The sequence below is a fragment of the Myotis davidii genome, unplaced genomic scaffold (assembly GCF_000327345.1).
Source record: "Myotis davidii unplaced genomic scaffold, ASM32734v1 scaffold43, whole genome shotgun sequence".
NCBI classification, from domain to species: Eukaryota; Metazoa; Chordata; class Mammalia; order Chiroptera; family Vespertilionidae; genus Myotis; species Myotis davidii.
In genome coordinates, this window is record NW_006294590.1 from 2,290,320 (window position 1) to 2,302,877 (window position 12,558).

The following is a 12,558-nucleotide window of genomic DNA, read 5'->3' on the forward strand; positions in this document are numbered from 1 at the left end:
GCCTGTGCAGCAGCAGCCCCACCGGGGGCTTCGTGGATGCCAGTGTGCTGGTGAGGCAGATCAGCTTGAGCCCGTCCACGGGCGGGCACTTCGTGTTCCAGGAGGGCTCGGGCCTCGCCCAGATGGCCCAGGGAGCCCCAGTCCCGCTGCAGCATACAGGGACTCCCATTGCGATGCGAGAACGGAGACTGTCCCAGCCCCACGGGCAGCCCGGGGGGACCGTGCACCACCTGGGACCCCAGAGCCCCGCGGCCTCGGGCGGAGCTGGCCTGCCGCCCTTGGCCAGCCCCGGCCACATCACCACTGCCAGCCTGCCGCCCCAGATCAGCAGCATCATCCAGGGGCAGCTGGTCCAGCAGCAGCAGCAGCAGCAGCAGGTGCTGCAGGGGCCACCACTGACCCGGCCTCTGCTGCCCGGGGTTGGGGGGGCTTCGGCGTTCGGGATGACATCCCCGCCGCCCCCCAGCAGCCCTTCCAGAACCTCGGTGCCCCCGGGTCTCTCCAGCCTTCCCCTCTCGTGCTCGGGGAGCAGGAAGACACCCAAGAAGCTGGAGGAGATCCCCCCAGCCTCCCCAGAGCTGGCCCAGATGCGGAAGCAATGCCTGGACTCTCACCTCCGGGAGATGGAGGCTTTGAGGGAGGCCTTCAAGGAGTACCTGATCGAGCTGTTCTTCCTGCAACACCTGCAAGGGAACATGATGGATTTCCTGGCTTTCAAGAAGAAACACTACGCCCCGTTACAAGCTTATCTCCGGCAGAACGATCTGGACCTGGAGGAGGAGGAGGAGGAGGAAGAGGAGGAGGAAGAGAAGTCTGAGGTTATCAACGATGAGGTGAGACACAGCAGTTTAATAATTAGAGGACTGCGCTGCGCAGGTGTGAGTCTAGGCAGCTGTGAACACAAGAGACCCTGTGAGCCCGGGGGGCTCCTCAGACGTGGTTTCATAAGGATTTGACCCAGGAGTAACGTGGAAGGTGGATGTTGCTGTTTTCTTCGCAGGAGGGAAGAGCTGCCCTGATAGTTGGGGGGCAGGGGCAGACCAGGTGCCTTCATTGAGAGCAGAGACTCCGCTCCGGATGGAGAGCTGACCTGTGGGCTGCAGCCTGTGCCCCTGGCCTGTGGGGGTGCACACCTTGGGCTGGTTTCCCAGTTTTCACATTTTACTGAAATAGGTCCCCCCATTGAATCATCATGAATATGGATTTTAAAAAAGGGGCTTAAGTATAAATAAATGTAAATATTGATATGGTGTTTTCATGATTAAAATAGTTATGGCAAAAACCAATTTTTAGATGTAGTCTTAGCTTTGAGATCATATTTTAAATTCACTTTTATAAATACCTACGAATGCTATTTAAGATGGCATCTTTTTTTAAACTGAAAATTTTGGGTGCCTGGAATGGGTGCTTAATAAATGCCCGAATTGAGATTCTTGATACCATTGTGATTCCAACCCATTACCTGCACTTCCTGAAAAAAGCTGATCCCAGCAGTGAGCGTGAGGTGGCTGTCGTGCACTGTACGTGTGCCTTTGTGTTGTGTAGTGTACGATATGTGGGTGCAGCTGACTTTGTTCCAGGAGACGGCTGAAATACCTGAGTCTTTGTCACTCTTCTGCAAAGAAATCGGCCTTTGGTGAGCAAAACTGGTCTCTTTGCTCAGTCGTCCTCGACCTGTATGGGCGTGTCTGTGTGGCTCTGCCATTTCGTGTTTTCTTTAACACCCTTTCCAGGACGGACCATTTTTATTTTCCAAATGGTTACCTGGTTATTTTGAGGATTTCACCTCTGAAATAGTGAAATTCCGTTATCTTTATGTTAGTACACCAGTTGTCTGTGGGTCAGTGCCCTTATCTGTGCTTATGGCAAGAAAGTCCCTTTATAACTTCCTGTTGAACTGGACCCTCCCTCCTGACCCCCACGTGGTGGCTGATGGCGTGGCCGCTCTGCGGACTGCCTGAGGTGGTCGGGCTTCGCTATTGGACTGCCTGCCGGCCCCACGTCTAGAATGTGCAATTGTGCAACTCAGGAGATTGCACCTGTGACTCAAATGGGAGTTCCTGCAAGATTTGCAGCTGAGTTAGGTTGCTATGTTATACATCTGTCATAAATTAGTTCGTTGTCTTTTTGCAGAATTTGATGCAAAAACATTCCATTTTTAAACAGCAAACATCAGTGAGCTGTCAGCAGTAAAATTCTAACAAAATTTTGAGCAGTCTTAAAAATCATGTTGCCTTTTTTTCTCAAAATATTTCCTCTCAGGTAAAGGTTGTGACAGGAAAGGATGGGCAGACTGGTACTCCCGTTGCTATAGCAACCCAGCTTCCGCCAAATGTTTCTGCTGCTTTTTCATCCCAGCAGCAACCATTTCAGGTACTTGTCAATGGTTCTCAAATGTAGCCTCATCCCAAACTTTCCCTTCATCCAGGTATTTTAACCTTCAATGACTATTTGCTCTTAGCATTTTTTCCAGAGCCCATTCCTTATTTTAAAAAAAATAAAGAAGTCTTCCTGCATATAGAACGATAAAGTTAAGTTGCATGAGTGAACGACAGTCCAGAGCTAATGCACTGTTTTGTGTTGACCGTGCTGCGGCCGTAGCTTAGTGTGCATGTCCTCTAACCCTCAGCCTGTCTGCGTGCCAGGACCCTCGTGTGCTCTGTCCCCTGTGGGCTCTCTGTGTCTTCTCTCTGTATTTCTGAGAACAGTGCAAAACAGAAACAAGGAAAGAAAGATTTAAGCAGATGATAACTTGACATTTTCTCAGCTGGAAGAAACTGAGGTGAAAGCTCTGAAATTAGGGCCTCAGGCTTCTAAATGGGTGTTAGTGAATGCAGACTGATTATTTACAATTTTTGGAAATTAAGTTTCTCAGTGTTCCAGTAACAGTGCTGAGGATCTAAAAGTATAGGTCTGAGTCTCGTAGTTTTGGAATGGATTGTGCTGGGTTCTGAAAGCAGTTTCATCTTTGTGGTGATAAGTCTTTTAAATTTTTAAAATAATTTTTTTATTTCTCAGCTACAGTTGACATATAATATTATATTACTTTCGGGTGTATAACAGTGATTAGACCCTTGTGTAACCTACAAAGAGATCAACCATACATCTGATACCCATCTGGTACACCATACATAGTTATTTCAATATTTTACTTTTAATTTTGATATAATTTCAAACATAGGTAGAAGTTGCTGTGACAGTACAAAGAGCTCCCCTGATAGTCCTCACCCAGATTCACCAGTGGTTACGTGTTTGCCCCGTTTGCATTCCTTTCATTCTCTCTCTCATATTTGCACACACATCTCCCCCTGAGCTAATTGACAGGAAGTTGCAGACATCCCCTCATGCCCTTTTATCCCTACATACTTCCGCACGGCCTGGGTGAGAGTGTTCGCTGGCCTGACCTTCAGATCGCAAATTGCAGTGACGCTGTATGGTGGTGAGGCCGCAGCTCAGGCAGCTGTCTCCTCTCCGGATGGTCGTCTAGTGTTTCCCTCGGTCTGGGACCTTTGGTCTTCCTTCCTCTGGGCCGGCCCCTCAGGCTCTCGGGACCTTGGCATTTTTGAGAAGGAGCCATCTGTTTTGTAGTGTGTCCTTTGATGTGGGCTTGTCGGATGTTTCTGTGTCTGATGCGGGTCATGCAGTTTTGAGGGGATATCACAGAAGTGACTGTGTGCAGCTCAGGGTGCCACATGAGAAAGCCGTGATGTCACCTGTCCTTCACTGGCCCCTGAGGCTTTTCCAGTGGAAGGTTATTGCTTTTCTTTGGGTGAATGATATAGAATTTGTGGGAAGATAGTTCAAGACCATATAAATATCTAGGATCTCATTAAACGTTCGACCACTAATTCTAGCATCTGTTGCATCTACCGATGAGTCCTGACTCAGTTGTCACCTTACAGATTGCGGAATGGACTTTCTAATTCCATTATTCCTTTTACGTTTGTTAGTTGGCATTCTGCTGTAATGACACACTTTCTTTTCAGTTGATGTATTTTACATGTGGATTCTTTTGTCAGTGGGTTATAACATGTCACTAACGATTTATTTATTTGTTCATTTGCACTTATTAACTCAGTAGAATTGACACCTTTTGGTCTGTAGTTCCGTGAGTTTTGACAAACACGGGAAGCTGTGTAATGACCACGACAGTCACGAACAGGAATTGTGCCAACCCCCAGCGGCTCCCTCGCGTGTCTCTGTGGCCGAGCCTCGCCCTCCCTTCCCTTTGTCTGCACCGCTGTGGTGGTGCCTTTTCCAGATGAGGCGTCAGTGGAGTCGCACTGGCTGCTTGCAGTGGGCACGGCACACTGGAGAGTCACCCACGTGGTGCATATTTCTGTTGCGCTGAGTGATGAACTTAGGGGTAAAGTGGCCGTGAATGTCCACAGACTGTTTTTCAGGTGAACATAGGCCTTCATTTGGGTAAATCCCTAGGGGACAGATTGCTGGGTTGTTTGGTAAGTGTGTGTATGTTCAACTCCCTAACAGACTGCCTACCTTTTCCACAGCGGTGGTACCATTCCTCACCCCAGGTGGCAACTTGGTTCTTTTTTAAAATCTTTCTCTTTTTTTGATATCTACACAACATCCGACCAGGGTTTTGACTGAGATTACATTGCGTTCGTTGATGAGTTTGTTGAGAAGAAATGTCTTGACAATATTGCATCTTTCAGTTCAGGAATATGGTACATCTCTCCATGTATTGTGGTCTTCTTTGTTTTCTTTCTTCACTGTTTTGTAGTGTTCAGCACCCCAATTCCATGTGTATTTTGTTATATTTATTCCCCAGTATTCCTGTTTCTCTGTGGAATTGTAACCGGTAGTTATATCTTTAAAATGTTGTTGTTCATTGCAAGTACCGAGTGTCTCAAAAAAATGTGTACACACTTGAACAGCTGATAGCTCAAGTTTGGGAGTTAAATGTATTTTAATAAACGCTGCCTTTGTCATTATTCAAAGTGTGTGTATACGTTTTTTTGTTTTTTTTGGGGGGGGGACATTCTATATATAAGAATACAGTTTATTATTTGAACCTGTATTCTGCAACTTAAACTCATTTATTCATTTCAGGAGCTTTTTTGGTGGATTCTGTAATATATTCAACAGAGAGAATCATGTCTGCAAGGAAAGCAGGACTTTTTCTTTTCCTAGCTATATGTTTACTTCTTTTTCTTGCCTTATTGCATTGGCAAAACCAGGATAGGAGTGGTGAGAACAGACATTCTTCCCATCTTCCCAGTCTTAGCGGGAAAGCACTTAGTCTTTCACTGTTGGGTCTGATGTTAGCTGTAGAAGTTGTAGGTGTCCTTTATCAGGTTAAGGAAATTCCTCTAATTATACTATTTATCATGAATGGATGTTGAATTGTGTCAAATGCAATTTCTGTGTCTATTCACATGATCTTGTGATGTTTTTCTTCTTTGGTCTATAGATATGGTGAATTATGGGTATTGAGGTATAGTTTGTAAGTAGGGAGTGTACACAACTTAGATGTGACAAGGGCCCGTTAACCCACATGCCTTTCAAGATGTCCACTTACGTCACATCCCCGTGTGCCCCCTGCTCGGCATCTGCTGCTCAGGCCCCTCCACTGCTCTCGATGGCCCAGTTATCTGTGATTTGGGCCTTGGGTGCCCCTCCCCGCCCTGGCTCGCGCGCACTTCTGACGCCCCTCCTCTGAGACGCGCTCGAGCACTTCTCCGGTGAGTACGTCCTTTCTGGCACAAGATGCTGAGGCTCGTTGGGCACATTTCTTTCTGCAGCCCAGGGCTGTGGCATTGCTCCACGGATCCGACTTCCTGTTGGTGGAGAAAACTCATTGGAACCCAGTGCCTAGGTGCTAGTGCGTTTGGTACAGTTGAAGATCAGATTTGTTCAATTGGAGACTCAGAATTGACTCCTGGGCACCTGCGAGTTACTGCGAGTGCATAGAGGAGCGTGTGGACGCTCTGGCAGGTGCTTGCGTTGGAACAGCGGGGCAGTGCATGCCAGGAGGGCCTGCAGGCTGGTGAAGATGATGTGCGGTCTTCACAGCGACTCACTGTCGCACTCACCAGGTTGCCGGAAATGACATTGGACAGAATCTGATGTGATGAGTGGGATTCCCACCACTTCTGATGGGAGCGAGCGTGGAGGAGGGGAGCGTGGAAACCCTTTGACCAGCAGAAGCTCCAAGGTTACTCTCACGTGTGTGCACCAGAAAGCCTTGTCTATAAAAGCCCCAAACTGGAAAGAATGGAAATGCTCACCACCACCAGCAGCGCAGACCAGCGATCATGCACCCTCGACAGAGGAATGCTCACATATATTCCAGTCGGCAGAGGGAGTCGTCAGTCACAGCACGGGTGCTGCGAGGGCTGGTCTCTGGGGCAGAGGAAGGGCTTCCAGGAGACAGGTGCAGACTTCCTTCAGGGAAAGCTCGCTAGGAAGCAGAACCAGCAGACGCTGTGGCGCTAGCGCTGCAGGTGAGGGCACCGCGGGCGGGAAGCGTCCCGATCAGGCAGCAGCACCTGCCCCGGTGGTCAGGGCTCCCTCCCGCTCCGCATCTCCAAGGCACAGAGCAGGCTGTTTCGTAAGCCTGGTGACGACTCCATGGGTGGTCCCTGTAGTACCGTTTTCAACTATGTATAAGGTTTTCCACTTTCCTCCTCAACATTTTACTATGAAAAATGTTGAACAGAGAGAAAAGTTTGAGTCTTCAATCAATCTCCACATTCCACCATTTAAATTCTGATGAACTTTACTATGCTTTAAAAATTGCATACATATGTTAATTTTTTTGTATATAGGATATCCTATACAATAAAAGCCTAATATGCTAAGTGTTTGGTCAACCAGTTGGCAGTTCAACCAATCAAAGCGTACTAGCCGTAACCGGTTTGGCTCAGTGGATAGAGCGTCGGCCTTAGGACTGAGCAAGATGGGCCGGACACGCCCTGGAGCCCTCGCGCGTCCCTCCCCGCCCCGATTGATCGTGCACCAGTGGGTCCCTCAGCTTGGTCTGTGCCCTCTCGCAACCCAGGACCCCTCGGGGGATGTCGGAGAGCCAGCTTCGGCCCCACCCTGCAGGCCAGGCCGAGGGACCCCACTGGTGCACGAGTTCATGCACTGGGCCTCCAATATCATAATAAAAAATATTTACAACACTAAAAGGAAAACCAAGAAATCTCCCTTTGGCTGGTAGGTTTCTCAGGCAAACTGTAGTGGATTTCATGGGAAAGGGGGGAGTCTCAGAAAAGAGTTGAAATGAGAAACATCCTTTGTTTTCTTTGGAAGAAATCTCAGCGTGAGTTTTCTTATTTACAACCAGTTGTAGATGTTTTATGTTGACCAATGTGCATGGGTTAATGAAGCTAGAAATAAATGTAAAGTTCCCTGTATTTCATCTGTATTGATTTCTGTCTGCTCCCATAGAAATTTGAGGCATATTGTTGAGTGCAGAGGTGTTCTATATAAAGTAATACATACATGCACACATGTTCGTTTATGAAAAGAATCATTCTAAACAGACTATCAGTGATGTTTCTGTTAGAGAAAATGAATAATTATCCATAATCCCATCATCCTAACAGATTTTTTATATTATCTTACATATATACCAGTCAACACAGTGTCTTTACACTTTATTTAACACGTTCTCTACATTTTATTTACTTTAAAAAATAATCGTTCTTTTTTTAACTATATTTTTTTTTATTGATTTCAGAGAGGAAGGGAGCAAGAGAGGGAGAAACATCAATGATGAGAATCATTGATTGGCTGCTGCTTACACTCAAGCCCACAATCAGGCATGTGTCCTGACCAGGAATTGAACCATGACCTCCTGGTTCATAAGTCGATGTTCAACCACTGAGCCACACCAGCTGAGCCAGTTTGTATTTGAAAGTCAGCAGTATCATTCCCGATAAAATAATCATGAAGGTAGTATAAGAAACTAAAGATAGCCCAGCCAGCGTGGCTCACTGGTTGAGCGTCAACCTATGAACCAGGAGGTCACACTTCGATTCCTGGTCAGGATACATGCCTGGTTGTGGGCTTGATCCCCAGTGTGGGGTGTGCAGGAGGCAGCCGGTCCATGATTCTCTCATCATTGATGTTTCTCTCTCTCTCCCTCTTCCTTCCTCTCTGAAATCAATACAAGTATATATTTTTAAAAAGAAACTAAAGATAGTATTAAACACTAAAGGTCACCCTGAAACCAGGAGTTGGTGGCAGTGCAGGATCGGGGGAGAGGCTGGCCCTTCCCCCAGCGTGTCTGCTGGGAAGTTGTCATTTTCATCCGTTTTCACAGGGATCTCGTCCTCGAGCACCATTTTGTTGAAAAGACTTCCCATTCCTTCTGGTTGCTCCCAGCCTGCAGGCAGTCACTGTGGGCCCCCTGCTGGGCTCCCCACTCGGTTCTGTCCATCTGTCCATCACCCTTGAGCAGCACTGCACTGTCCTGTGACCGAAGCCCCCAGCGCGTCCCAGGTCCAGGCCTCTGGTCCTCTCCCGGGACTGTTTCAGTTCACTGACCCCCCCCCCCCCCCCCCCTCTGCTATCCTGCCTTCCGGTGTGTTTTTATTTCAGATATTTTAGTTTTCAGGTTTAGAATCTGCGTTTGGTTTTCTGTTTGAATAGTTCCTTCTGTCCTTCATGCTGATGTATTTATGTCCTGGGTGCCGTTATCAAAGCCACGGGCAGATCCTTGCCCAGTTCCAGCACGTGGGCCCGCTGTTGGCTGTCCTCCGGTGGCTTTGAGTGTGGCTCATGCTTTCCTGTTTCTTTGGGCTTTGGAGTTGTTGTGACTTGGATTTCGAAGGGGTGACTGGCAGGTTGCAGCGCGCCGGAGGAGTGTGGGTTGCTTTTCTTCCACAGTGAGCCACGGTGATTGAATTGGAGCCGGGCACTCCGTCTCCCGAGCGTCGGCGCCTGGAACCTTAGTGGGTGCGTGGCATTTGTGTCTGCCTGGTCAGGAGGCAGCGGCGTTGATGGAGAAAGCCCGCCTCTCCTTGTCCGGCCTGGTCCTGTAGCCAGTCCCCCCCTCACTGCTGGCTTCCTGCCCTGCCCCCGTCATCTGCAGGCAGCGTGGCATGGCCCAGGCAGGCCCTCATGCAGTGTCGTGGCACCAGAACCCACTCTGGCCCTTTCCCTCCTCTCTGCAGGCCCCAGGCCCCTCCCCGAGGCTGTTCCCTGGTCCCCAAGTTACGCTTCTTCCGGAGTTTGTGTGTTTGGGTGCTTTTGGTCCAGTGTGACGGACTTGACACCGAGCATGTCTCACTTTCTTCTGTTAAAAATAACAACAACCCCTCTGATAAGTAATACGTGTTCGTTGTGAAACATTTGGAAAATTTAGAAAGGTGCACACACACACAGATGATAACTTAATTCCCTGTAATTCTGTCCCCAGAGATAACCACTGTTCATATCACCTGATTTTCAAATCATTCTTTTCTCCTGCCTTCTCTCTCCCTCCCACCCCCTCCTCCCCCATCTTCCTTAAATGTAACCGGGTGCTTACTCCCCCTTAGTCACTCTGAGCTGTCGGGAGCTAGTGGCCTGCAGCCTGGCTGGAACCGGCCGTGTCATGTCCACGCCAAGGGCCGCGGGGGTCAGCAACCCCTCATGGAACAGCGACGTGGTTTAGGCACTTGTGACTTCTGCATTTAAAATGCTTCACTAAGTAGAGTGATCGTCATTGAGTCATTAAACAAGATCAGCGATGGGCAGCTCTTAGACATCATCCATAGCGTTTAGCATCCCTGCATGTCGAGGTGCAGCGTGGAAGGTGCAGGCGCCAGACTGCGCTCTGCCTTGGCCAGCGGCTGTCATTCAGACATTCAGCGACCTCTGTTTCACACACCACGTAGGTCACGGAGGGCCCACTGTCCACACACCATTTGCAGATCCAAGTCAATCGTACTTACTAATTGGGGTTTTAGTGTCATTTTCCTGTAGGAAAACAGTTCCAATCTTTCTTTGCATTATTCAGCTTGGTTTTGGGGGTAAGTGATGACAGGCAGTGTGACTGGCCAGGGAAGCTAAGCTGGAGTCCACCTCAGACTCCCGTTTCCTGCAGCAGCCCCCCTGCTGCTCCGTGTGCCAGCCAGCTCGTGTAGGTTCGCACTGACCCGAAGTTTCATTTAAAACCAGAATGATAGGTCTTTTATAAGTCCTTTTTTTTCTTCCAGAGGTAAGTTAGAGCTTTAAATCACTCACAGAAATATACATTGCATATGTATATTTAACTACATTGGGTAGGTGATATTTCTTTCATTAAAAAGAAATAAGGTCAATCCTCGGGTAACGTTGATAGTTTTCGTCATTCTTGTACTTAAATGACCAAAATCTGACTCTTCCCTTTTCTTTTCAGCAGCAAGCCCTCGCTGGGACCCTGGTGGCAGGGGCTGGCAGTGCGATAGAGACGGACCCCTTTAAGAGGCAGCAGGCGGGACCCCCGGCAGGTATGTCACTGTCATGGGCACGACTCAGGTGGCCCCAGGCCCAGTGGCTTCGCAGCGGGCCTTACAGCTCAGTGGCCACGTGTTTCTAAATGGTGAACGCTGAAGAGCTTGGTGTTGATTAGTTTCTTCCTACTGTGAAAGTTACTTTTTATTTGGGGCGTGTTGATGTGCATGTTCACGTGTCCTGAAGGGACAGGCTCATCAGTCACGCAGGTGTATTTCGTTTTGATTTTCAAGTGCACGTCTGGGCTTTCTAGTCCTCATGCCACAATTGAACGTAAAACCATCTGCTTTTTCAAGTTGTCATTCGTTTTTTCAAACTGAATTTTTTTCTTCAAATTATAAAGTTCATACACATTCTGTGTAACATTTTTAAACAGTTCAGGTGTCACTTAAGCCTACCTCTGGTTTCGAACCTCTGGTTTCCTGCCCACTCCCTAGCCACAGAGGTAGCTGCTGTTAACGCTTGTGCATGTCCACAGACGTTCTGTCTGCACACCAGCATTGTGACACCTGTCCTTCTGGAGACAGTCGGTGTGATCGTATATACACTGTGGTCTGACATCACTAGGAGGCCGTCTGTCCATCCATGGGCTTCATCGTCTGTGCTGGCTGCCATAGCGTTCCATCGCACAGGCAGTTCCTTCTTCATGCTTCAGGCCCTGGTCAGTGTTCATTGTTAGTACCATCGACATATTGAACACTAGTCCCACATTTTTTCCTACAAGTTCATCAGTATATCTTTTTTAAAAATATTTTTTTATTAATTTCAGAGAGGAAGGGAGAGAGAGAAAAACATCAGTGATGAGAGAGACTCATTGATTGGTTGCCTCCTGCACGCCCCCCTCTGGGGATCAGGCCGGCAACCCGGGCCTGTGCCCTGACCGGGAATCCAGCCGTGACCTGGTTCATAAGTCGATGCTCAACCACTGAGCCACGCCGGCCAGATGTCAGTATATCTTAAGGGGAAACTCCTAGAATGAAATATGGATCAGAGCGACATGCGCTTAAGTGTTGGAGACAGTCGGGCGCCCTCCAGAGGGTTGGGTCCCTTTCTCATCCCATCAGCAGCGTCTGGTTCCTTCCCCTGTGGCCTGTGGGTCGTCCCTCTGCCAGCCGTGGCTCTGCCCCTTGCTCTGTCTCGTCCCCACACTTGCCGTGTCACCTGGAAGAGCTTCCGACTGTCGAGTCCGCCCGCCTGTGCCCTCCATGCTGCAGATGTTGCCTCTGAGGGTGTTGCTTGAGCTTTGCCTTTTCATGATGCTTTTCCGTATGTTTGCACATCTTGGATGAAAAGAAATCACATTTATCCATCTTTTACGGCTTTTGGATTTTGGTTCATGCACAGAAAGGTCTCCCTGTTTAAATATTATAAAAACACACGTTTTTTCTACTACGCTTGTGGTTTTATGTTTACATCACACGGCACCTTTTCTGAACATTATTCCAGAGCAGTCTAAGCGGCCTCGGCTTGACGTGGGTCACCAAGGGCTGGTTTTCCAGCCCCCAGGGGTGAACACAGGCGTTCCGCTCCAGCAGTTAATGCCGACAGTCCAAGGTAAGACCCAGCGTCCGAGGCGGCTCCGCTGGCTCAGAGGCGTGCGAGGCCTACCGTCCGCGCAGGCTCAGGCTCAGGCACGGCAGTGAGCCGGCCTGGTTGGAGGGCTCCTGAGCTTGGGGTGCGTGAGCTGCGGCTCAGTGTGAAGCCCCCGAGACTAGTTCCCGTCCCTTCACTGGGCCACACGTGTGCTTGTCCTCAAGCTTCTCTCCCGTTTCCACTCCTGTGTTTCCTCGTTGCTGCCGCCGAGGGACCCTGTGGTGACTCGGTGCTGCCTTGCCAGGCCCAGTGCCTCTGTCCTTTCTGTGTCTCATTGAGATCATTCGATCTGACGTGACTCAGATTTCCCGCCAGTTAAGCCTCCCGACTGCGTGGTCGTTCTGCATGACGGGTCTATGACAACCCTGCCGCCTGGTCATGCTTTCGAGCTCCAGAGTCAGTGCTGGTGGGTCTTTCCTGTCTTGCAGGAGGGATGCCTCCCGCCCCTCAGGCCGCCCAACTGGCCGGACAGAAGCCAAGCCAGCAGCAGTATGACCCGTCCACGGGGCCTCTAGT

At 49.1% G+C, this 12,558-nt stretch overlaps 1 protein-coding gene across 1 annotated transcript in view; it reads left to right on the top strand.

The window, feature by feature from the left end:
- Positions 1-5: 5 nt before the first annotated feature.
- The window catches only part of EP400 (E1A binding protein p400), a gene marked incomplete at its 5' end in the record, with an annotated part of 51,575 nt that continues 39,022 nt past the window's right edge, over positions 6-12,558 (top strand). The window contains 4 exon segments of the mRNA XM_006768805.2: positions 6-833; positions 10,355-10,445; positions 11,896-12,003; positions 12,471-12,556. Of these exon segments, the coding sequence (XP_006768868.1) occupies positions 6-833; positions 10,355-10,445; positions 11,896-12,003; positions 12,471-12,556 (1,113 nt within the window).